Source organism: Myxocyprinus asiaticus, chromosome 20, assembly GCF_019703515.2.
Source record: "Myxocyprinus asiaticus isolate MX2 ecotype Aquarium Trade chromosome 20, UBuf_Myxa_2, whole genome shotgun sequence".
NCBI lineage: Eukaryota > Metazoa > Chordata > Actinopteri > Cypriniformes > Catostomidae > Myxocyprinus > Myxocyprinus asiaticus.
The window spans coordinates 32,736,314-32,764,103 of NC_059363.1; the positions used below are offsets into that span (position 1 = coordinate 32,736,314).

Consider the following 27,790-nt stretch of genomic DNA (forward strand, 5'->3'; position numbering starts at 1 on the left):
AATCTGGAATCGTACTCATGAAGAGCAGTTAAAGAGTTTCGACCTCAGAGTTAAACTGATGTAGTAGGCCAACAACCAAAGCGATTAAACTGTTATTTGAGCTAAATGAGCCATACATACTCAGACCTACTATGCCATCCTCCTCCCGCCTGCCATTGGTCCACACATTTTCACTCCAGTGACTTGATTGGCCAGACTTTCCGTCCATCACCACCGCCGCTAATGATTGGCCGGTCCCAGTCAACCAATGCGAAAATCCGTGTTCTCAGGTTTTGACATGTCACTAGAGCAAAGCCACCCGTCCGAGCAGAAGTAGAGAGTGTCGCCTCATGCCTCGCACATGTCAAAAGTAGTAAACGCCAGACTCAAAGCCGGTTTTTCAGCACCCGAACAAAACAGAAAATGTGCACTAACACCATGCAAACAGCCTAAAGTTGTGCACTTCACGTGAAAAGAAATATGTCGTCGATCCGTTTGTCTTTGGCTGGACGAAAATGCTGCTTTGACAGCGGACTGAGCGGATAAACGGGACTGAGTGACGGCTCGTCGCGGCGGTGAATGAAGACGCATCAGCCGCTCGCTCTGAAGCAAAACACGTCCGAACATGGCTGACAGAACAGCTCCGAACTGTCATCTGCGACTGGAGTGGGTTTACGGCTACCGGGGCCACCAGTGCCGCAACAACCTGTACTACACGGCCGCCAAGGAGATCGTCTACTTCGTCGCCGGCGTCGGAGTTGTGTACAACACACGGGAACACAAGCAGAAATTTTATTTGGGACACAACGATGACATAATCAGGTAGGCACATTCACATGAATGCATTTCAAAGGAATCCAGGCATTTGCAGCAGGGAATGGGTTGTTTTGTTCAACAAATGCACAAAAAGTACACACTTAAAGTAGTGGACTTCAGTGGTCTTAAATGGTGCCAATGCATTCAAGCCACTGTCAGCCCGATTATGTAAGACGTTGTTGTATATTTCATTGCCAGATCAGAAAAGTAGAGAGATAGAGGTGGAAGTTGCTCCGCTGAGGCGCTGTCCAGCACGCCAGGGTGCTGAAGGTGATCTCCGTCACGCTATGCGATCGCCCGATCACCTTCAGGAGGCTGGCGTGCTGACGTTCTGTCTGCGTTGTTTTTTTCATTGTTGGTCTATGTACACGTGTTTTTTAAAAGTGTAAGGGGCCGTTCAGACTGCACGTGTTAAAAGTGGACTTTATTTTACCTGACACGGCGTCGAAAAAACGCGGCGCTCCAGCGCGAGACGCTGAATAAAACAGCTGGCCGCGGCGCGACGATTATAGACGTCTGTCTAGCGCATGTTTACGCGGAAACACAATATTAAAAACACAATATAAAAGTAGTTCAACTTTGCACAACGCCGTGCTGTGCACTCTTCCTTTACGTTCCGTCTAGCTGTCTTTGAACGCAAGAACGTGTCCTACTGTATGTAATGCAGTGAATCAGGGGCGTAGATTCCGGTGGGATTAATCAAACAAGCTAGTACAACACCCCCCATTGTTCATACCATGATCAATGAAAACATGGCCAAATGCTTCATGCTGCGACGCTTTTTTACGGTGTTTGCTCATCTACATTACGTCTATAAGATGTATGTCAATAAGAATGTTTTGGATGTCATTAAGACATTCAGCAGATGTCTTTAAGATGTTTATGATTTAAATGTTTGTAAATCTGATCTTTTTAAGATGTTTAGCAGATGTTAATTACATTGTGATGCCTTCTAGATGAAAAGATCTAAAACAGACATCTCGGAGATGTAAGTGTGCTATCTGGGTATTATCAGGCATGAAACGTTATTTTTTAAAATAAGATAACCCCCAGATAAAATATATATAATAATATAAAATCTAATATAATTTATTTAATAGCCCCCAGCCAGGAATATGGTCGAATTAATCGAACCTAGTCATTCATAGTGTATCACTGTTTGCTAAATTGCTTCAATATAATAATAACCAACTATCATAATCTTAACAGTCATAAAATGGTCTCTGTGTCAGATTATGCTGTTGATATAGGCACTCTTAAATGATATTTGATGGTCAACCAAGGTTTTGACCTTAATAGTAATTCTGTTATTTAGGGAAAGCTGTATTTATATGCGTACATATATAAAGGTGTTTCTAGCTGATGGTGAAGCATATCAGCAGCACGTCATATGATCGTCAAGGTAAGGGCATCCTACAGGAGTGCGTGTGTATGCTTGGCTGTCTGTGTGTGTTGTGTGTGCATTAGTGTGTGGGGTTTTAGTGAGAGCTGGAGGGGGTGGTGCTTTGCCTCGCCGCCGGTCATCTGCTTCAATTCTCTATTATTAATTAGGCGACAGAGAAACTGACCTTGGTTACCTTGTGTTTGTGTGAATGCGTGAATGGGTTTGTATAGGCTCCAGTGTGTGCATGTGCAGCTATTCCATCTCATGTGTACACAGATCATCACAATGATGGGTATTTCTGATATCAATCAAATGCTTACTGTTTTTCTCAGACATATGGGCTTCAGATGCAAATTTTGTTTTCATCTTTGCCGATCAATTTTGATAAATTCTATAGTTTCATACATTTACTGCCTTCCAGTATGTCCCAGGTGTGTGTTTGTGCATCAAATGTCTCATAGGGATCCATCTATCTCCAGTTACATCAGAATGTGACCCATTGCTTGACTTTCAGGAAGAGCCATTATATGCCGTTCATGCATATCAGATGCGTCTGTATGCCAGCAGTGGCCTATTATAGAGATATCAGCACAAGTATCTAAATACATTGAAAGGTCATGAGTGATTCATGTGTTTAGACAATATTCCAGTCTATTCTGAGTATATGTGAGCTGAGAATGTAATACTGCATACAATAATGTATCCACTCATACATCGTATTACACTAACGAGAATCTAAGAATCCAATATCAGAATCCAATATGTCGATATGTATACAAAATCTGTTTCTAAGTGAAAACATCCCATTTCTCCTGATTTGGTTGCTCTGAGTTGCTGTTGGCATGGCATTGTTAGCTGGTGGTTGAGGTGGCTTGTATCCTGTGTTATTTGCCCTTGAGTAGAATGCTCAGTGGGAGGTAGAGGATGGGCCCAGGGCTGAGATACAGATGCTGAACAGCAGCTTGTGTGGAAGAGAGAGAGAGAGAGAAATAGGGTCTTTTAACCTAACAGACATGATAGTCATCTTACACATCAAGTTGGTCTGAATCCACTTGAAGGAAGTTGGGTTATCATGTTGTGCTGTGTTGAGCACCGCTGATATTTGTCCTCTTTTCACATTAACATTACATCAAAATACTCCACCAGGTAAGCTCCTACATAAGCTTTGACTAGTAATTAGCGTATCTCCACATTTAAAACCACACAGAATAAAAAGTAATTTAAAGGAATAGTCCAAATATTCTCATGACAACTCATAAATAATTTGTATGAGTTGGCTCGTACGAAAAGGTACGACTTTTATTCCCATTGAGACCAACCAATCACCAAACAGAATATCAAATGGATACAATACAGGCATCCATTTTCCGGTAGCCTCCTATCCAAAACTTTATGTTAAGAAAGGAAATATCCTTGAAGAAATTTGAGATATCTCAGTAACCTGAAGTTATTAATAAGTTACTTTTGTATTTTCTTCCATGGTACACAAAAGGAATTTTAATAGTTAGGTGTAGAGATTGGATAAGGGTTATGTTTATGTTTAGATTAGGCGTTAAACTTTGGAATGATCTTAATAACATAGTTTGTTGGTTTGTTTATTTTCTCCATGGGACTAAAAATCACACATATCCGAATTCTTATGATTTCACAATCTCATACTATTATTACAACTTAATGCTTACTCATGAAACAGGGTTGGAATTGTTTACCCAAAATGAAAATTCTGTCATCATTTACTCACCCTAATACCCTCATGTCTGTTTGACATTATTTCTAGTGTGGATGGATAGTTATTTTGTATTATGTCCTGGCCGATCTTTAAAAGTGTAAATAAAAGTATCGTAAAAGTGCTACATTTACAACACTATATATATATTTACAACCAGAGTTTGAAATTTACACTCGCCAACCCACCAAATGCAGGTAAAAATCGTCCATGGCGGGTAACTCTTACACTCTTACTAGTCACTTTGGCAGGTGACATTTTCAGGGTTTTCCTGCATTGAAAATTCTGTGAATGTTAGGCATCTCGGAGCAGTTACTGAAGGAAATGTAATGGTATTTATGTCTCTCATAACTTACAAGTGCATCTGTGCGGGGTGAATGAAGCGTGCTTTCCCGTGAACCGCCGCAGCGCACACCAGCGTGCTCCAGAGATAAGATCGGCAAAGCTCTGGAACAGCGTAGGGCAAAACTTGCGTGATTCTTTCGTGCTTCCTTCGGTTTTGTGGCGGCCGGTGGAAAACACAAAACTTATGTGACCCATTTGAATTCTACAGAGAACATTCTAGTATATAGCGTTATGTGGAGGAAGTCAAACCTCTCAAACTGCAAGACAGCAGATACATTATAAACAGCACTGACGAGGTAAAGAGTAGGCAAATCATCAGTTTTTAAAATACACATAATCATCCTTATATATATATATATAAAATGCAGTAACACTAACTGGTAACTTGTATAGATTCATATTTAATCTATTAGGGCGAATATATTAGACTTTATTTTTATTAGGCTTCAACTGTGAAAGTTGTAGTTAATGGTTTCTAAATGTGTTTAGGCTATCAGCTTTTTTATAACAAACACAACAGTTTAATTTTTTAGAAAAGACTATCAACATTAACCTAACCACAGTAATGTGAAGCCACCCATGGTCTTACCTAATGGTCTTGTCAATACAAATGCCACTGTTAAACAATGGTAGAACAATGGTTAACTTTCATAGGCAAGTACAATATGAAGGGGTTGAAAATTCCATGAACTATGGAAAAATAAATATTTTTTCCTCCTGTTCTACCCTACTCCTGTTCTAACTGGTGTTTGCCTTTGGATATTTTATAGGTTACTTAAACCATCTGGCCTGCTGAACTCATATATATCATTGATGTTTAAATAAAATGTTCAAACAAATGCATGCAGTTAATGTCTCCAGTTACCTTTATCACTTTTTGCGAGGTGGGGGATTTTGGCTAGTGAAAATGCTGAGTGGCTAGTGACCTTGGAAACTACTAGCCAGAGTGGCCGGTGAGCCAAAAAGTTAAGTTCAAACCCTAAGTTTTACAACGCTATATAAGTCTTCTGAAACAATATGATAGGATGGTGTTTTAGATCTGAGAGCTCCAGGGGGAAGTTTTTCAGCAAATAGCTATTTAAATTTCAGACTGTTTTTCACACAAAGCAATTGCATGGCTTCAGAAGACTTGGAATATAGTGCATAAGTCGTATGGACCACATTTATGATATTTTAATGGTGCTTTTTTTGTCGTTTTTGGAGCTCGTCATCCCCAGTCCCCATTCACTTTCATTGTATGAAAAAGAGCAGCCATTACATTCTGAAGTTTGTTTACTACAGGTGTTCAAAAAATTAATGGGGATGGATAGCAATTGGAGATGTCAGGCAACAAACGGCAAGGGTGAATATAAAAGATGGTAAAATGTCTGGCTTCCTGCTGTGTTCTGACCATCTGCCTGTCTTTTAAGTGATTTGGTGCTAGTGATTGTCTGTTAAGTGGATTTCCTCGCTGTATATTGTGTGTGCATGTCCCTTTAAAGGTTAAAGTGCTAGTTAGTTCACCAAAAATTGAAACTCTGTCATTATTTACTCACTCTCATTTTGTTCCAAACTCCAATTAATTTCTTCCGTGGAACACCAACGGAGATGTTAGGCAGAATGTTAACCTCAGTCACCATTCACTTAAAAAAGATCAAATTACAGTAAATGGTGACTAAGACTAACATTCTGACATGCTTGCATCTTTTTTTTGTGTTCCTCGGAAAAGAGTAAGGTTTGGAACAACATGAGGGTGAGAAAAAGACATCAGAATTTTTTTGTGAACTATCCCTTTAAAGAGCAGTATTATGTCATGTGTTGTATCGTTTGGAATATTTTGGAGGCTAAATCCCATAAAAATGGTGAGGATTAGGTGACTTCAGCAACCTTTGAGTTATGTTTTGGTGTGTTGCCAGCATACACGTATGAGTGTGTGACTGACATGATTGCTCATGCGGAGGGGGAGGGGTTGGACATTGTGTCTCGTTTAAATCACGTGATCTAATCATATAGAAGCTCTCTCTGTGTCATGTGTGGTGCTCGGGTCCATCTGTAAGCCATGTGCACTCGCATGCACTCATTTCTAATGTAATCCTTAATCTGCACTGCCTCCTGATGCTCTTACTATAATATTATCAATGGGTCTGGACGTTTCAATGTGTGGAATTTTGTGTTTGTGTAGCACAAATCATGTGCATACAATGCACAAATGCCAGTCAAGTGTTGGGGTTATATTGCAATCCCTGTGTGTGTGTGTGTGTGTGTTTCAGTTGCCACCGAGATTAAATGTACATTTTTATACCTTCTCTGTAAACCTCTCTGGGTGCACTTGGCTTGTTAGTTTTTTCAAAGGCCTTGGCTGCTCTCAACCTAGCGTGGTTGAATTATCACTTTGTTGGCTTTCAAGTCCTACCCTGGGGATAAAAATCACTACGCTTTGCAATACAGTCGTAAAATTGTACGTTTCTCTCAATTATCTATACTTCCACACATAATAATATAGATACTAAGTGTTTCTTGTGGTGTTTACCAAGTAAAGCATCACTATTACTATTGTTCATTCTTAAAGGCCCGTACACTCATGTAGCAACTTTATCATTTGAAGTCGCCAGTCTCTGTACTATGAAGTCACTAGTGAGCGTACCTAATGCTGTTGCTTTAATGTTATTGGTGGACTGCATGTCTGGCCATGGTGGGGGGGGGGGGGGGGTTGTTGACCGTGGGGGGGTGGGGGGTGTAAATGAGTAAATGATTGTAAATACTTACTGAAATTTGAACCACTGCCCCCAGTGGCTGAAGCTGGAAATGTTGGTGAACATATGGGCATGTGTGAGCTCCAGACCAAAAGCAAGAATACAGTCAACAGGAATGCATATTTTTTTAACCCCAAACACCTACCCTAAACCTAACCGACAGTGGCATAAAAATTTTACAGAAATGTAAGAGCAAAAATGGAACCTCTGAATCATGCTCACCATTGTTTATAAGAACGTGATAGAAACATGGAAACCTGGTCACTTGGAAACCTTCCTAGTTTCCATGGGCCCAGAACCTGGGTATCGCGCAAATTTGGGTACATGAACTTCCGGAAGCAACATGTTGATTTGTCATGTGATCATGTTGGGTGGGCTCATTTGCCTTTGGCCAGTAAACAACCACCTTGCAACTCCCTAGCAACCACTCAGCACAACTTAGTATCGTGGCAATAAAAAGCATCATTTTTGTGTGGGGTAGGGGTTGGGTTAGGGTGTCTGTGGGACTCTAAATAAACACAATAAGCACACTGCATTGATGCCCCTATGCTGGATGTTAGTATTTAATTAGAGGTGCAAATAGAATCTGCCATTATTTGCACCAGGGTGCAAATAGCATCTCACACAATTAACACTTAGTGCACTTTGTGTAAATAATCTTTGCCTTTATTTATCTTAATAATGATAGCATGCAAATTTAATGCTAATAATGGCTGTTTAACATCATACCTACCCTTGTTATCGTCAGAATTATAAAAAAATTTCCATTTAAGAGAAATATCGGTATTGGTATCGATGTCAGTGATTTCGGCCTTGCTGGTACTTGTATTGGACTGAAAAAAAAATTTTGTATCGTCCATCTCTATCATATAGTACGATTTTGAGTCTAAAGTGAAGTCTAGAACAAATACTTGCTATACAACCAGATTATCTGGATGTTTAAATCTTCTAAAATATAAATTCACACATCTTTAGTGTGTAAATTTGTGTGCCTGTAAGGACATATTAGGATGAGCCCACATCATTTTTGGGCATAGTAAGCAAACTGCATGTATGTTGATAAAATTCAGTCATGCATGTTTTAGCCCATTAGCGTGACGCTAATGCTGGCAGACAGGCGTCCTGTTTCTACTGGTTTGACGCCAATCAGTACGGCTTCCCCTTTCCCTGCAATGGACTGCCCCCTGGAGCAGGGAATCCCCACAGCCCCCTGTCTATTGTAGTTCCAGTGAACACTACAATCAGCCTCTCATTCATTATCCTAAAGCTGCTTATCTGACGCAGTTACACGCACTTCAGTACAGCTTCAAATAAATACATACATCAGTACACGGTGTCTTTTGTGTGTGCAGAGTGCTCTTAGATTGTGAGAGGTCTGTCAGAGTGGATGGAGGTGTCTTGGAGGCTCTTTTTTTGTCCACTTGTCCATGAACCATAGCAGGAGAGCTTATGTGATGTAACCAAACCACCTCAGAATATTTTCCAGATGCACTGAAAAAATAACTCTTTGGCTGATCTTGTCCATAATGGACAGCGGTTCCACGTGTTTGAAATGAGTTTTCTTAAAAGAAAATGTCCATGTAATTTCAACATAAAAACTTCAAGTAGAGGGAACCTAACTGAATCAAGTAATGCAACCACATTTAAAATGTCAAAATAACCCAAATTAAACTATTTTAGTGGTATGCTATCTAGGACAGGAAATATTAGCATGCAAAACACAAGCTGGTGTGAAGCACTACTGAGTGCAACCTGGTCACTATGATATTGTTAGCACAGCAAATGCTCAATGGATAAAGCAATATGTAGAATTCTCTAAATGTATTGGTCCTCAACCTAGCCTCAAGCTCCACTCTTCACCATGATAGTAACCCCCAAAACATGGGTTAGATGAACAAGGTCCTCCAAAACTTAAGTTTGAAACTTAATTCATTAAAGAAGTAATTGATCCAATAAAGAAAATGATGTCATTATTTATTCACCCTCATGTAGTTCCAATCCCATATGCTGTTATTTGTTCTGTGATGACAGGGCGAGTAAATAATGATGGAATTTCCATTTTTGGGTGAACTGTTCCATTAAGTAGGTGCATTTGTTTAAGTAGTCGCAAAATGATAGTTGATGTTCACTGTGAAATTGAAAGTACAGATCCTGAAATAAAATGATGTGCATTAATAAATAATGTTCAACATTTATTTCACAATGGAAATACACTTGGGAGGGTGGTCAGTGCATTCCCTGAGGATCCAAAAATAGAAAACAGCATCACAGCTTGTCTGGCAGTTAATATGTAATTGGCCCAGCAGGATTGCATCACAATGAAAATGATACAGGCATTTCTAAACCCAGTAGAGTAGAGTGTTCCATTTGGTGTGTAGTTAGTACCAAAATGAACATTTTAACAATTAAACTTAAAATTAGTAAAATTAGGGATTAATTGTTTTGAGTATGAATATTGTCCTTTATTAAAGGTGCAATATGTAACAGTTTTCATGTAATATTCGCCTTTTTTGTTTGCCAATGTGTGAACGGCATGTAAGGCAACTTAAAAAATGAGCCCTTCCCGGACTTCTTAGGTTGCCTATTAAAGCCTGTAGACTGATTTTCATGCGATGGGAGCGGGTCACTTTTGCCGGGAAAATCCAAAGGATGTGACGTTTATGCACGCTCCTGAGAGCCTTGCCTCAGACAGTAATAGCTTCTCTTCCGCTATTCAACAGTGAGAACAAACTGCAACACTAAGTAATGTTGTCTTAGAGATGGAATCCAGCAAACGTCCAGCTCCCAGCACAACACTGACTCCTACACAAACTCAGAGTAAGCCAAAAAAAAAAAAAAAAAACATTCATCTACTGAATCCCGTCTGGCTAAGCGGGAACATGATCGTGGTCGAGCGAAAACTAGAATGAACATTGGCAGAGCATTTGATTCCTGGAGGGACCTTCGTTTGGTTTTGGAGATCAAAACCGACCCTGAATTGGCATTCTTCTTATTGGACAGGTAAGCTTACATAACCTCAAAGCATGTGAAATATAGTGCCATAAGGATTGATCAGTGCCATTTTAGCTAACATGATCTTGCCTGCTAACGCTGACGAATTGCAAGCTACCTTGCTTCGTAACTTTCAAATAATTTCAACGATCTTCTCTTTATACTAAAAGTCAGGTATGCTGATTCACAGTAACTGACATAATGTTAATCTGTAATTATTCAGCAAGTTAAACTACAATAACACATGAAATGAATGCTAGACAATGTTCAAGATAATGCAAAAAGACCGATTCATTAGTGTAACATAACTTGGTTATACAGAAAGTACTGTGTGCTGAGTGATTCCAGCCAGGTCTCCTAAGCAACCAAATTGGCCCGGTTGCTAGGGAGGGTAGAGTCACATGGGGTAACCTCCTTGTGGTCACGATTAGTGGTTCTCGCTCTCTATGGGGAGCGTGGTAAGTTGTGCGTGGATCGCGGAGAGTAGCATGTGCCTCCACATGCTGTGAGTCTCCGCGGTGTCATGCACAAATGCACAACGAGCCACGTGATAAGATGCGCGGATTGACGGTCTCAGAAGTGGAGGCAACTGAGACTTGTCCTCCGCCACCCGGATTGACGTGAGTAACCATGCCACCACGAGGACCTACTAATTGGGCATTCCAAATTGGGAGAAAAGGGGATAATAATAATAATAAATAAATAAATAAATAAATAAATAAATAAATAAATAAAGACAAGCAGTTAGTTTGATTGTATTTTTGCCTTTACAGTTTCACAAAGCATTTCTGGTCTAAAATTTTAGCTTCTTTATTACTTGAAATGTATTACTTTGTGAAAGTTTCTGTCATGATGGTTCTTTTCCATAACATTGAATCTGGAAATAAAGTGTTAGTTAAAGCTTTAAACGTTCTGAATGATGGGAAAAATAACATTTATAAAGCAAGATGCCTTAAATTCAAGCCCATTCCCAAACTTTACAACTTTGATCTTTTCTTCATAAAATATCATAGACTATAAAGCTATTAAAAAACACATATTTTTGACTTGACTACTGAATTGTTTTTCCATCATGATGCATCCTCTTGTATTATTTATGTCCTTTTTTTGAACTGTAGACCCAAATCAAGTATGCCTTAATGAATTTCCCTTTGAATTTACTTTGAAAGACTTGGCAGAAAATATCTTGTAAACACTTCCTGCATTAAATACATGAAAATAGCTCATCATGACAATTCTTATGGTTTTAAAATTTATTTTACTATCACACTACATGTATTTATCATGATACAAACAACTGCAACACAATGAACTGTGAGCTGTTAAGAGAAAAATTAACATTGTCTGTCTTCTATGCGGAGACTAGTAGTGGTCACATGACTAATGAACGAAATAACTTGAATAAAGATTTGTTAATTTTGCTGAACGAGATTCAAAGATTCAAGTCAGTAAAATGATCCGATCTTCCCATCACTATTAAAAATTGTGCACCAAAGCTGTTTAAAGTACAGCTACTTGCTGTGATCTAAATAAATAATGTTTAAAAGTGTAAAAAATCAATTCAGCAAATTTCATTTTGCTGTTCATCTAAAGGTTTAAATGTATTATTTCACAATGAACTATTAGTGCAGTTTCTGAACACTGAATAGGTGCTGTTGACATTTAAATGTGGATGGTCATATATTCATAATTCAGGTTTCTGACATCAGAACAAGCCGTTTTTAAAGCTTAGTTACAAAAAGTAGTCTTTTTGAACTGGTTAGGATGTTTTGAACTCTGAAAGTTGCAGGATTATTTCAAAAGATCAAGGAAAATTCTCATAATACAATCCTTTTGAATAAGTCTGAGAGCTATTGTCTAAGAGCTATTTGTGTGATCTACAGTATAATTTTATCTATAACTTATTTGTCTGATTTACTCTACCCATATCTCCCACACTCTTAGATCCTCTGAAATTGGTATTTTATCTGTTCCTAGATTCCGACTGTCCTCTGTAGGTGATAGGTCTTTCTGTGCTGTTGCCTCAAAAGCCAGCATCACAGTAGCAGACTCCAAACAACTAAATTTTGGCTGAGGGTGTCACACATGTTGAATGTTTTGCTGAGATCTCTCTCTCTTCTGTTGGAGGAATGGCACACTTGCCGATACAAAATGGTGAAGGGTGACAAACATACCAAATCACTGCAGCTCTCTCTGATTCCCTGTCACCTGGAACTTGCCGAAATAACAACATGAGTACAGCGTAAGCACAAACAATGGCAATAGAATGATTAAGGGTGTTTTCAGACCTGAAGCTTGCTTGAATTGTTTTGAAGCAGGGGCTAAAATAGTTACAATGTTGCATTTTCTTTATGGCTCGGTTCGCTATCAAAAGGTTATATTCTTTATGGATCAAAACAGTGACATTTCCATTGTGGTTATTTTTTTATCCGTCATTAGTTGTTTTTGCATTATTTCTGCATTGAAAAGTACCTGCTCTCACGGTCATGGAGCTCTCTCTCCCTCCCGAACCCGCACACACAAACACACACACACACACACACACACACACACACACACACACACTGAAAGAGTGAAGCCACGTTTTCACCTGTGTCTGTTCTTCCGCTATCCAAAAGAGACCAGCGATCGTGAAGATTGACCAATATAATATAGCCAAAATGTTATAACCGTGTTTTGATGATGAATTACAGTGATGAGCTGACCTATAGATTTCTTCTCCATCCAGGTGGTCTCAGACCAATTGTTTTGGTGCGTAGGGCCGGCGCTGTGTAGGTCCATACAATGCAAGTGAATGATAGCCAGAACTTTGAAGCTCCAAAAAGCATATAAAGGCAGCATAAAATTAATCCATTTGACTCCAGTGATTAAATGTTTATCATTAGAAGCGATATAATAGGTGTGGGTGAGAAACAGATCAATATTTAAGTCCTTTTTTTTTTTTACTATAAATCTCCAACTTTTACTAGCCCTGACCAGTAGGTGTTGATATGCATGAAGAATACAAATCGCCAAAAAACAAAAGAAGAATGTGTAAGTGTAAGTGGGGATTTATAGTATAAAAGGACTTAAATATTGATCTGTTTATTACCCGCACCTATCATGTCGCTTCAGAAGACATGGATTTAATCACTAGAGTCGTATGGATTGGTCTTTATATGCTTTTTGGAGTTTCAAAGTTCTGGTCACAATTCACTTGCATTGTATGAACCTACAGAGTTAAAATCTTTGTTTGTGTCCTGCAGAAGAAAGAAAATCATACACATCTGGGCTGGCATGAGGGTGAGTAAATGATGAGAGAATTTACATTTTTGGGTGAACTTTTCCTTTAAGTCTAATTATGCATTCTGGACTTGCAGTTTTGCTTGTCATATCTCTCTAGGTCACTAGAATCATCACCAGGTTTCCCCATCTCCAAAATTCTAATTTAATCCCAGCATATAGAAGTGCTGTTCAAATTTGACATCTAATGGATCATTTCTAATTTAGAACAGTACAAAAATTGATAATGCAAATTTACAGTGCATTATGTTTCTAACTGGACATTTAGGCCTAGGTTTTCCTATGCAAGCATGTGCTGAGCATGGACTGTTGTTGGGATTTAACATGTTCTATAGAAGCCAAGGCAAGCAAGATAAATAGTGACTTTTGGAAATGTGCTAATCCTCTCCTTCCTGCTAATCCACAACAAGGGCAAGCAAGGTGACTGCTGCAGTGCTGTGGCTGCTGTGACCTGATTTGGACAACATCCAGAATGTGTGAGTGTGTGTGTGTGTGTGTATTTGGGTGGCATGGATTTGACACAATGAACCCAAAATTGCCATGTTATCCTGACATCTCAGGCCTATAATAAAGATGAAAAGAAAACTGAGATGGTTGGAAGTCAGAAACAAGAAAAAGTCAAACGCAGATACTATGACCAACCTAACCATGATACTTCATATGTTCAACCATATGATTTTAAAGTATTTGAAACTCACATGATCCATAAACCTTAGTCAGAGTGAACAAAAATGCAATGCCTTTGCCTTAGATTCAGTAGCGGTGCTGGATAGCAGTGCAGCAAACACTGCTGTCTAGTGAACAGGCAGCTACTGCCTCATTGACAACATTGGTCTATTAAACAGACCTTGTATGTGAACTGATCCTTGTCAGTTGGCACTGCAGATGCTGTCCAACTTTACATTTCACCTCCCACTCATTCTCTTGTTACCATGACGAGCTTCTGTTTCTCACCCTAAAGATCTCTGACTTTAGTTAGCACGTCTCTGCTGCAGCTAAACACTTCCACCCACCTGCCCACCCAAGCAGTCATCCAGCCCTTTAGCACTCTCCCAGTGAGAGACTCCTTGCAATAGATCTGTCCAGTGCTGCAGTCCTGCACCATTGGCCTGTCCACCCACTAAAGGTCTCCATTGGTCCCATTAGCTAATAGGCTGAGGCAGCTATGAGCTGTACATCACATAGGGAGAACTGTGCTTACACTCCACTTACCAAAGGACCGCATTAGCTAATAGAAAGGTGTGTGTGTGTGTGTGTGTGTGTGTAAAGAGAGAGAGAGAGAGAGAGAGAGAGAGAGAGATTTTGGCATTATTAAGCTTGGCAGAAAAAGCGATTTTGATGGGCTGTTGGCTATAGCCAATAAATTAAGGAGGTTATCTGGGGGCATTTGACATTTTTTAAAAAATGCATTTTCACCCCCTTTTATCTCGCTCTCCTGCTAATCATCTTATTCAGCGCCAGCTGTGCACCCTCATGGCCCGGCCACCCCCTCCTCCTCGTCACACTCCTCCCCCACCCGATTCAGCCCCCCATCTCTGCAGGGGAGATGCTGCCCTTCCGGCTGTTCTGTCAGCTGGTGGTCCACCCCGCCTCCTGGGAACCAGGGGGAGAGACGAGGGGAGGCGTGGGGAGAAGGAAAGGCTGAGCGGGAGACTCACAGAGAGAGAGAGAGAGAGAAAAACTCCCACGCCCTCCTCCTCGTCACACACATATTCGTTCAGCCCCTCTGAATAATTCAGTAAGTTAATTCACTAAAGGATTCGTCAGACTGATTTAAAACGAGAATTCTTGAGCTGGTGAATCACTGTTTTAAAAGTACCGGCTCATAAGAGTCATTTAGTCATGAATCGGACTAAACCAGTCACCGTATTTGTTGTTGAGTACAGCCAGCGAACACAATGCAATAGAAGGGTGTGCTGTTTTGGTGTTAGTTCACAGTGCACGCTTTTTTATGTCACCAAATTCATTTCAGACTGCAATCTCATAACTTAGGTAAAATATAATTTCTTTAGTGATGCTGATAGTTCAGTGGTGGAGCAAAGGAAATTGGAGAAGGGAAATAGAAATATGCTGTTTTCATAGCTAACACTGGGATAAAATGTTTGGTAAAAATGTTTTGCCAACCAGCCACAGTGGCTGTGAATGACCAATTTCACCAGCCACTTTGATTTTTTTTTACCAGCTCCTTTGGTTATTCATAAAGGTATATAAAACACCACTTCTGAAGATGTAGTGAATTATGTTGACACACATGACAATTTATTAATGTTGCTGCATGTCATTTGCTTTGTATGGTTATGTATTCAGCCACAAATGTTTGTAATTAAGCAATGTTGCATTCACAATGCGTGTAAACGCAAACTGCTCCGTGGAGATCAAGCGAACTAAACTTAGAGCGACTCCTGAGATGGTCTGAAATCATTTGCAGTGCTCTCATGGACGACACAGTTCTTGCAGTTACAAACTACTGTATTTTCAGATGACTGAAACAGCAGAAACAGTGAGCACTCTGCATGCGTGTGTTCCATGAGAAACACTGTGATAATGATAAATACTCAGCGAATCAGACGCACATCAACGGCTTTATTCTTTCGTCTGTTCTTCAAAATATAATCAAGTGTGTTTCTTCAACGTGCGTCTTTGTTTCTGACAGCATTTCTTGTCGCATGTCACTCCAGTTGCGCATAAAATATCCACATTTGGCAGGTTGGTGGGTGCTAATTTTACTCTGAACAAAAAGAAAAACACGGAATTTACTACTTTCATTAACCAGAGGTTACATCATAAATACACACAATTAGTTGTGTTTGACAGCCCTGAATTAGATGAACCCTGTAGTGTTGTGTGTTCAACATGCAACACTACGTAATTACCAAACAACAGGTATGCATCTCATTCTCTTTAGGTTTGTCCATGTTACCACACATTTGCGATCAGAGTTAGTGCACACCATCAGCCAGCATTGATGGAGCATCAGGCACTTCAACTGGGACCTTAGCTTTCTGACCAACTTTTTGGCATTAACTAAGTGTAACTAAATATAATAATTATTAACTTGTGTCTCTCTCTTTGTCTAACATTTAAATTGCTCAGTTTTGCAGATAAGCTTGTTTCATTGCAGTGCACTGCTAGAGTTTTCTTTTAAATCCACCTCTACCCCAGCTCACTTGTCTAGATATGCTACATGGGGATTTTTTGTAGATTTATTTGTGCAGCAGCATGTCCTACTTGCTCAATGCAGCATGTTTTGCATTTGGTCTTATTGTGCAGCAGTAGCAGCATATCCACATGCTTAACTCAGTATGTCTGTGTATGTTCTAGCAGTAGCAAAGCTCAGTACTTGCTCTGCAGCAGCAGCAGCGTAGAAGATCTAGTCCATCAAGACCAATATTCTATCAATATTTCATACTCACATTAACATGCTAAATCTTTCAGAGTTGTCATGGCTGAACTATCAATATAACAAGTTAGCGAAAGTACTTTGTCACTTTATGTTAACTAAATAGCACCAATTATAATCAACAAGGTCGTTCACATTGGAAGCGCCCTTTACATTGCATCACACCACATTGCACAGCTGACGAATGCCCTGGTTCTATTTTAGATACCCACTGGACAGTTGTTGATGTCTAGCCCATGATTTCTGAATGTTCTGAGAGGTGACGTTAAAGGGGTCATGACATACTCTTATTTTATCGTTTTTTATATTCCCTAAGTTCCACTTATAATGTTAGTAAAGTATTTTTTGCACCAAAAAAGTCATAATTTAGTTATATATCATCATTTTCCACCCTGTCTTTGGCCCTCTGTCTGAAACACTCGGTTTTAAGCCCTCTGGCCCTTTAAGACTTCATTGTAAACACCCAATGTTATGATTGGCTAACACCGTGCAGCCCCTCCAATTTACACATATTTGAAACTCAATCAGAAGAAAATGAACAACAAGCTCCACAACATTATAAAGTTACATTTCAAGGTTTACACATAAAGTACAACCAATACATTGCATCCGAATACATTAATCACATTTGCGTCGGGTCCAATAGAGTTTATAACTGCCCAATCTTAAATAATGCTCATTCAATAATAGTTCCTTTGCAAAGCTTGAATCATGTATTGACTAGTTCACAAGCATTCCACACTGATCTGAGGCGAAAACATTCAATCCACTCTGAAATGTTCTGAATACGCAATCCATGGTGATGTTGGGTGCTTCAACCGGCTTCAACAGGCCAAAGCAGAGATGCTGATCTTCACATCTCACATCTTCCATGTTTGTTTACACACAGGACTCAAAGATGTAAAAATAGCAGATGGGTGCAAAAACGGTCCAGGATGCCCTCAAAACTGCAAGAAACAGCACAGCTGAATGAAATAGAATGGAGGTCTCCTTTTTAGAGTTATAACTTGACATTGCATCTTTTAAAAATGGTGTGAGATAAATCCAGAAAACATTTAAATCCAGATAGGCACATGAAGGTGTCCTATGTAAGTCCCCTTTGGTGTAGATGAATCTCCCATTACAGGGCCATCTCTTTCCACTTCACCTGTGTAACTGAGCAGTGAGCATCAGTGGGCGGGGCCAAGGGTGCAATGATGAAAAATAGGCATTGATGTCTTGCTGAAGAGGCAGTCATATGCAGATGTATTTGGTCCTTGTGACGTCAAGTTCCACAAATTCCAAACAGCCCGTTTCTGGAGCCTGGTTTAAATAAATGCTCTTTTTCTATTAAGGAGGAAGTTTTGAGTTCTGAAACGTACAGTATGTTTTTATTGTACAATGACTTCTTGTATGTCAAAAGATCAAGGCAAATTTTATTCCTCATGTCATGACCCCTTTAAGCTTTCAAACGTGAACATCCCCAGGTTGAAGTGACACCGTACTTTTCCACTTTTACAATGGAAAATGTACATCTTAAGTGGATATGCGTTGGGCATGTCTTTTTATATCAGATCCGAGTTGAATGTAGCCGCAGAGTTGACCAGTCAGAAGAGGGTGAGGAGGAACAGTTGATCAGGTAAAGGTGCCATTCAAGAAATAAAATACAGAGGATGTTAAACACTATTTAAAAGACCAGTGATCAAGTCAAGTCATTTTATTTGTAAAGTGGCTTTCACAATACACATTTTTAAAGCAACTTGACAGAAAGTTATGCGTAATGTCTTAAAATGTCTGAAAGCTCCTCAGCCCAAATATGCCAATATCATTTACGATATAGCATGTGTATTGTGTAATACATGTCATGTGTTTAATGGAGATGTTAAAGGCATCCATAGAAATGATTAGTTGTTGTTTTTTTCTGGCTTATGTGGATATATCACAGTGAGGGACAGGGTGAGGACATCAGCCAGGCAGCAATGTCAGATGAGCAGGTAAGAATTTAAATTTTCTGAAAGGGAAGAAAATTTTATATAATACACAGTGTAAAAATATTTAAGAGTATGCTATGAATTTCTGTTTATCTGTGCACAAATTTAACTGTTATTATGCATTGTGTAATATGTTGTAATGAAATAATCTTTTGATCATAAATGTTTGGGGACTCTTAATATAGTTGAAGGATGTGGTGATGGCTGTCAGGGTATTGACCTATAGATGTTATAATGCAATCCTGTTATTATACTAGCATAAGGATACATTTAACTTGCATTATTTCCCAATGGTAGTACTAACTTAGATAGATAGATAGATAGATCATCCCTAAAGCATCCCCCCTCCCATCACACACACACACACACACTTGAACCCGCCTAATGTTCAAACCAAATCTATGCCATTGTGTTCAATTATAGAAATTCACCAAGTGGGATATGTAATAGATATATACAATTGCAATAAAAATTATTAAACCCCCCAAGACAGTAAGGATTTACAAAGGTAAACTATTCTGAAGACCCAGAATTTTTAAACATTACATTACAGTTGAGTGACATTTTCAGTGATAATGTGAAAATATAACCTAATATATTTTTTTATATATACAGCCTTGTCATAATTATTTAACCCATATTTTATGTAGCTGTTTCTTAAACATGCAAGGCTACAAAATTATTTGTTTTAAAACACAATTATGCCCCCATTCTTGACACTTAAGTTTTAAAATGTAAGTTTAGTTGTAGCAGTGTGAAATTGTTATATTGCACCAAACTTTATTAAGAATATCAGTGTTTTTTTTATTTTTATTATTGGTTCAGAGAGTCCCAGTGAAAGGTTGAACTACTAACACTAAAGGCGTTGAGAGTAAGCATAAAATGATATTGCATAAAACTTGTAAGTACTTTATACATCATTACAGTTGTAGCATTTACATTACATGGTAAACTGTAAATGAGTTTCTACTTCATACTACATAGGCTTGGTTCCTAAGAAGGTTTATGTTTTATGTTTTTATGTGTGTTGGTGATTTAGTACATCCGCCTTTCCCAGTCAGTAGTATGTTCCCCAGGTGCTGCACTCCTAAGTCTGCGAGAAGCATTCTGAGGAGAGGTACGCATCTCAGTTAATGATTAACTCAACGACACTCGTAGAGTACATTAAATGTAGGTTATGATGAGACCACGAAAAAAATGGTTGTCTATCCTGTATATGTGTTAAATGTCTTTATATATGTGTTAAATGACGTTGTAAAAACTCTTCATCACAATTAGTATGTGATCAGTCTGTTGTAACTCATTTTGGGAACAGTTCAACATCTCAAGTCAGTTAACTGCCTATGTTCACTGTCACAAGTAAGAAAAGATTTGTTAAATTAGTCGTTCTTCGCCTGAAGTACATTTCACTTTGCTTTGATCAAAATAACTGGTAATTTTTTTGCTGCGCAGTGAGGAGAGCGTGCCAATAAGTGGCAATGCATTTTGGGTAATGTAGTTCGTTGTGTTTGTCTGCATATTAGAGAGGTGGGACAATGAACTAATAAAACAATGTATTTACACATTGTGAAAAAGATCAAAAGAAGATTGTCCCATCTTATGCTTGCAGTAAACACTCAAAAGGCACTGGTGTTTGTCCTTATTGGGGGTTTGATCATGTGGTGCGGGTTGACATCCGCTACATAGTGTCTTAAAGCAAATATGTATTTCTATGCAAATAACGCAAAGAAAAAGGAACACTTGCTAAAGCTAACAGAGGAGATTATTTCATTAAACTAGAAAGGTCATGGTATAAAAGTACATTTTCAAGGCACTCCAATTTCCAAAAGACAAAGTTGGAAGCACCATTTGTACATTTACTAAAAACATGGTACAACAGTAACCTTCCTGGATGTGAATGAAAGCAAAACTTCACCAAGGGAAATGTTGAATAATTAAGAAGGAATTTGGAAAGGCCTTTGGAGTCCTGGGAGAAGGTTTTATGGATGTATGAGGCTAAACTAATACTGAGTTTACACCCATGGGACAGCAGTATTTCTGGAGGAAGAAAGGTAAGGCTTATGACAAGAACGACACCATCCCCACAGTCAAGCATGGAGGTGGGTCAGTCCTGTTATGGGGATGTTTTGCTGCTGCAGCCAGGAACTGGCTACCCTGACTGTGTGACTGGCACCATGAATTCTTTGGGGTATCGGGCCATTTTGGCAAAGAATGTGATGCCTTCAGTGTGTAAATTGAAGCTTGGCGATCACTCGAATTTCCAGCAAGATAATAACACCAATGATACATCCAAGTTGTCCAAAGCCAAAGCAATGAGCTGTGTTTAAGAAATGTGTTAAGATTGCTATAGAAAGGTGTCTGAAGCTTAAGAACATTTACCTGAAATATTTATTGGATGTTATAATACGGTAAAGGATGCTCCACAAATGACTGACTTTGGGACATTGAATAATTTTGACATGACATTTGTGTAGAGAATTCATTTTTTTATTTGAAATTTGAATAAACTGAACTCTTTGTTCTCGAAATCACTCAAATGTGTATTAAAAACTTGCTTTGACTGTTTACTGAGGTGTTAGATAATTCACTTCACCAGAATGTCTTGTTGGTCGGGGGATTGAATCATTTTTATTGCAACTGTAGATTATTTGTACATGTTAAACGTGACATTGTTGCATTTCAGATGACGTTTCCCGTGTAGTCTTAATGGGATGGTTCACCTAAAAATGAAAATTCTGTCTTCAATGTCTCACCGTCATGTCCCAAACCCGTATGACTTTCTGTTTTCTGTGGAACACAAAAGGAGATGTTAGGCTCTATTTTAGTCTTAGTCACCATTCACTTTCATAGCATCTTTTTCCCATACAGTGTTAAAGTTAATGGTGACTGGGGCCTGGGTAGCTCAGTGATTATAGACGCTGACTACCAACCCTGGAGTCACGAGTTCGAATCCAGGGGTGCTGAGTGACTCCAGCCAGGTCTCCTAAGCAACCAAATTGGCCCGGTTGCTAGGGAGGGTAGAGTCACATGGGGTAACCTCCTCGTGGTCGCTATAATGTGGTTCGCTCTCGGTGGGGCACGTGGTGAGTTGTGCGTGGATGCCGCGGAGAATAGCATGAAGCCTGCACACATGCTATGTCTCCGTGGTAATGTGCTCAACAAGCCACATGATAAGATGCGCGGATTGACGGTCTCAGACGTGGAGGCAACTGAGATTCGTCCTCCGCCACCTGGATTGAGGCGACTTACTACGCCACCACGAGGACTAAGAGTGCATTGGGAATTCCAAAAAGGGGAGAAAATTAAAAAATTTAAAAGTTAATGATGACTAATGCTGTCATTTCACCAAATATCTCCTTGTGTTCCACGGAAGAAAGTTATTGTATCGTTTTTCACTTTGTTCATAAAAACATGCCTTGTTTGTTCGTGAACAATACATATCCGTTAGTTGGTCCAACTAATGATATGCTCCTTTTCAACCTACACAACAAAGCTATTTGCATGTGCTACAGTCAGTCTTTAAAGAATGGAAACACCCACCAAAACATCCTTCCCAAAAGACAGAACAAAGTAATTCCCTTAAAACATAGAATCATAAACAAACAAAATGCCATATGCAATATTAGTCTGACATTGACATAATTAACATTCCGCTGTTGCTGCCCACAGAAAGTTGGCAGTAAATCTTATTTAAAAGTAATCTTTTGTACTTTGCAGTGATCATGACAGCAGCAATTCAATGAGGTATAATAAACATGGAGGGAACTACAGTGGCATGCAAAAGTTTGGGCACCCCTGATCAAAATTTCTGTTGCTATGAATAGCTAAGCGAGCAAAAGATGGCCTGATATCCAAAAGGCTTAAAGTTAAAGATGACACATTTCTTTAATATTCTAAGCAATTTTACTTTTTTATATTCCTCTTTTACAGTTTCAAAATAACAAAAAAGGGCCCGAAGCAAAAGTTTGGGCACCCTGCATGGTCAGTACTTAGTAACACCCCCTGGCAAGTATCACAACTTGTAAAAGCTTTTTGTAGCCAGTTAAGTGTCTTTACATTTTTGTTTGGGGGATTTTCGCCCATTCTTCCTTGCAAAAGGCTTCAAGTTCTGTGAGATTCTTGGACCGTCTTGCATGCACTTCTCTTTTGATGTCTATCCACAGATTTTCTATGATGTTTAGGTCGGGGGACTGTGAGGGCCATGGCAAAACCTTCAGCTTGCGCCTCTTGAGGTAGTCCATTGTGGATTTTGAGGTGTGTTTAGGATCATTATCCTGTTGTAGAAACAATCCTCTTTTCATCTTCAGTTTTTTACAGATGGTGTGATGTTTGCTTCCAGAATTTGCTGGTATTTAATTTAATCCATTCTTTCCTCTTCTAGTGAAATGTTCCCCTGTGCCACTGGCATCAACACAAGCCCAAAGCATGATAGATCCACCCCCGTGCTTAATAGTTGGAGAGGTGTTCTTTCCATGAAATTCTGCACCCTTTTTTTCACCAAACATACCTTTGCACATTGTGGCCAAAAAGTTATATTTTAACTTCATTAGTCCGCAGGACTTGTTTCCAAAATGCATCAGGCTTGTTTAGATGTTCATTTGCAAACTTCTGATGCTGAAATATGTGGTGAGGATGCAGGAAAGGTTTTCTTCTCATGACTCTTCCATGAAGGTCATATTTGTGCAGGTGTTGCTGCACAGTAGAACAGTGCACCACTACTCCAGAGTCTGCTAAATCTTCCTTAAGGTCTTTTACAGTCAAACAGGGGTTTTGATTTGCTTTTCTAGCAATCCTACGAGGAGTTCTCTCTGAAAGTTTTCTTGGTCTTCCAGACCTCAAATTGAACTCCACCGTTCCTGTTAACGGCCATTTCTTAATTACATTACGAACTGAGGAAACAGCTACCTGAAAACGCTTTGCTATCTTCTTATAGCCTTCTCCTGCTTTGTGGGCATCAATTATTTTAATTTTCAGAGTGCTAGGCAGCTGCTTAGAGGAGCCCATGGCTGCTGATTGTTGGGACAAGATTTGAGGAGTCAGAGTATGTATAAAGCTTTGTAATTTGCATCACCTGGCCTTTCCAAACGATGATTGTGAACAAGCCATAGCCCTAACAACTAATTAAGGTCTGAGACCTTGGTAAAAGTTAAGAGCTCAAATCTCTTGGGGTGCCCAAACTTTTGCATGGTGCTCCTTTCCCTTTTTTCACTCTAAAATTGTACAAAATAAAAATAATACACTAATATTGCTTAAAATGTTGAAAAGAATGTTTCATCTTTAACTTTATGCCTTTTGGAGATCAGTTCATCTTCTACTCACTTAACTATTCACAGCAACAGAAATTTTGACCAGGGGTGCCCAAACTTTAGCATGCCACTGTATGCATTAGCTTTTCCATTCATCTTTATGGTAGTTGCTCTGCTGGCACAGGACCCACCAGAAGTACACGATCTGAAGTAGGGTTGGGCGATATATCGAATATTCATGATAAAATCACAATGATTTTGCTGACAATATAAAATTAAGCACTATCTTAAATATCACCATGATTTAAGTGTGCTTTTATTTGACCATTAAGTTTCATAAAGAGCGCATCAGTAGACTTGTTTCATGATCCTTCAGGGCTGCACAATTAATAGAAAAAAATAAATAAAAAATGATATATGGTCATATGCAATTATAAAACTGCAAAAGGCATTGATTAAAGACAGATAATTTAAACATGGTCTGTGCTCTTCAGAATAAACTGCTGATGTGCTGTTCTGTGCACATGCGGTGCTCATGAGCTTGTGTTTTTAGCACTTTTAGAGCAGTTCACATGCATTGTGAAGAAAAGTACTGCAGGTTAAAGCATTCGCGCAGTTGACCCTTCGCTAAGCTCTTGGTTATGGTTGCTTGCTTTGACAAGCTCTGCAGAACTCCCCATTGGAATGAATGGGAAATTGCTGTGAATGACGCGGTTTTTGGCAAAATATTCTCATAAATGGAATGGGTAATGTTATTACATGGACTGGAATGAAGAGTGACATTGTAAAGCATATTTATCTGACATTTTATGTAAAAGAAATTGTTAAATTACACAGTAATTTGATTGAAAACTGTGCAGACTGTAAATCAGAATCGAGGCAAACGATCACAGTCACATAAAGAGAGAAAAGCATCACTTGAAAGCAATTACAAACCTCATAACATTAGTGCAAGTGAAAAGAACTGCTTATAACGTCTTATAACACACTCATTTTGATGCTGTGAACTCTGTATTTATTCTCACCTTTACTAAGACCTGAATCAATATGTAAATGAATTAATGTTAAGTTGTTTATTTGCTTTAATTTACCTTGGAGCAAATGTAGGTGTTCTCCCTGATATTATAGATGTTCAATTAGGAATGAGGAATGACACACTTTAATCCATAGCATGCTCTTCTCAATATTTATTTAAATATATAAAAAATTAAAAAAGACAAAACATTGCATGTATCATCTCTAGGTACCTCATCTATTACAAGTGACCCAGTAACAATATTTTTAAATTTTTTTGGATCATTTTGATAAAATCCCACTTAAAAGTACTCAAATACACATTACTCCCATAGGCTCTCATTGTAAAAAGGCAAACGCTTGTCAGAGCAATGGTGGCGGGGCAACAATTGCTAAGACAGGATTGGTCAGAAACGCTTTTAAGGCGGGGCTTAGCAAAGGGTCAATTCCAAACATTAGCAACCACTACAAGTTATTATACAGATCTACAATGGCGGTACAATATAACAGAACAGTAGGAGAAGACTGCATTTCACCATATGAGGAACATTAGGTATTTTGACTTCATGCAGTGCTGTGCAGACCGATTGGCGCGAGACTTAAAGCAGTGCATGTCTGTTAGAAAGTTTGTCCGACTTACTGTGACACAGTTTCTGCAAAGCGGCTGCACAAGCACTTATTCATGATTGGCCAGACTCACAACGTGACAGTGGTAATGTGTTTCATGGGCATACTTTACGTACTACTCCTACTACTTCTGCTATATCACTCTATGGAAGAAATAAAAGTAGTATGGTAGTATGTCATCACCAAGGTGTTTATTATTACACCTTCTATTCCACTAAACGTCCACAAATCCATGTTTTTATAACAGTATCATCATGTTTATGTCATGTTATATTATTTTTATCATGGTAATTTCATGTTTATTTATAAAAACAATTCAAAATGATAAACACTTGCTCCTTTAATGGAATTCAAATAACATTTGTTTGGCTTTTATTGAACTTCATTATTGTACACACAGCAGGTACTATATTAAAGGAAAAGTTCACCCAAAAATGAAAATTCTCTTATCATTTATTCACTCATATGCCATCCCAGATATGCATGACTTTATTTCTTCTGCAGAACACAAATGAAGATTTTTAGAAGAATATCTCAGCTCTTATGGTCCATCCAATGCAAGTGAATGGGGTGCCAAAATTTTGAAGCCTGAAAAATCACATAAGTCAGCATAAAAGTAAACGATAAGACTCCAGTGGTTAAATCAATATCTTCAGAAGCGATCTTCTGTCAGTCTCCACTGAAAACTTTCACTTTCACATTCTTCTTCATGTGTTTTTGGTGATTCGCATTCTTCATGCATATTGGGAAAATAATTTCTACCTAAAAGGACTTAAATATTGATGTTTCTCACCCACGCGTATCATATCGCTTCTGAAGACATGGATTAAAACACTGGAGTCGTCTGGATTACTTTTATGATGCCTTTGTGCTTTTTGCAGCATCAACATATTGGCATCCATTCACTTGCATTGTATGGACCTACAGAACTGAAATATTCTTCTTAAAATCATAATTTATGTTCCGCAGAAGAAAGTAAGTCATACACATCTGAGATGGCATGAGGGTGAGTAAATTATTTTTTTGATTGAAGCATCCCTTTAAGCAGCACATAACCTTTCAAATGAATAATGTTTCTGGTTATTTTATGTAAAATTCAAGCATCTGTCTATCTGAATTCCACTTCGTCTACAATAAAGAAAACAAAAATCATGTGCTCTGCAGTGACCAATGTAGGTTCAGCACATGACGGGAAGTGCAAAGTCTCCAGCTTCACAGCTGTCTTTTTAACTACTCCCCCGTCTGCAACCGGCAAATCTCACCAACTGGTAAAGCAAGACACAGTTCAAGTCGAACACACCTATTGTAAACTACAAACTGCAAGGTCAATGTCAAAATAATAGCTCCAGGTGTGGGTGAAGTAATTAGGACATTTATATTACTTTTCTATAAAACAAATCTAATCCTCAAAATAATAATGATTATTCAGTATTATTGTATAATAATTAACTTGACTGGGTCCCACGGTATTAATTTAGTAGTAGGGACTAAAAATGGTTCAAGGAATGAAATCGAAGGCCGAAAACGAATAAAAAAAATGTGCAGAATGTAACAGGAAATAGGAACAACATGATTTTCAATTGTTTCTAAGTAAAACGGTTTAACTGCTGGTAACCGGTTATAACTGGTTAATTTCGTTTCGATAATTTTTTCATGAAACCAAAGGCCAGAGGGTTTATCAAAGTAAATTTTTTTAACTATGCCACTTCATGTTGCCTGAAAAAATAAAACATGTGCTTTGATCCTGCTGGAAACTGCCTGTTGTGGATGTCGCATTCTGTGAATAAAATGAATAAGCTTTTATTTTGAATCAAGCTTTTATTTTGATGTGAGCTTTCATTTTGATATGTGTTTTTAATGGACACTTCACACCTTCAGATAAGCAGTTCATTACATGGCCCAGTGTGATCATTAAAGCACAAATGCTGTGATTTAATTATATTAATATATAGTCCACATGTGCTGCACGCTTCACAGTCAATGAGTGCTATGCACATCTGTCATCTCATACAACACACACAGCGTGCATGATTGTCAATATCTTTGGAGTTTCCATTGTTTGAGTATGAGCGGTCAGCTTCACACATTCACTTTATAGCACACAGCTCATTTAGACAAAGACTGCAGCCTTTCGAGGTTCAATAATCACTATAACATAATCACGGTTTTAATTTAATACAATAATTATTTAATTAATTGTGCATTAATTTCCCCTCCAAATATATCTAATTTGTGTGCGAGCATTTGGAAGCAGTCATGTATCAAACGGAGTCTGTGC

The 27,790-nt window shown here is 38.6% G+C and overlaps 1 protein-coding gene across 1 annotated transcript in view; it reads left to right on the forward strand.

The window, feature by feature from the left end:
* Nucleotides 1-402: 402 nt before the first annotated feature.
* LOC127411295 (echinoderm microtubule-associated protein-like 5) overlaps nucleotides 403-27,790 on the forward strand; it is a 144,746-nt gene continuing 117,358 nt past the window's right edge. Inside the window, exon 1 of the mRNA XM_051646769.1 lies at nucleotides 403-801. Coding sequence (XP_051502729.1) covers nucleotides 605-801 — 197 coding nt within the window. The 5' untranslated portion in view covers nucleotides 403-604. The remainder of the gene's footprint in view (nucleotides 802-27,790) is intronic.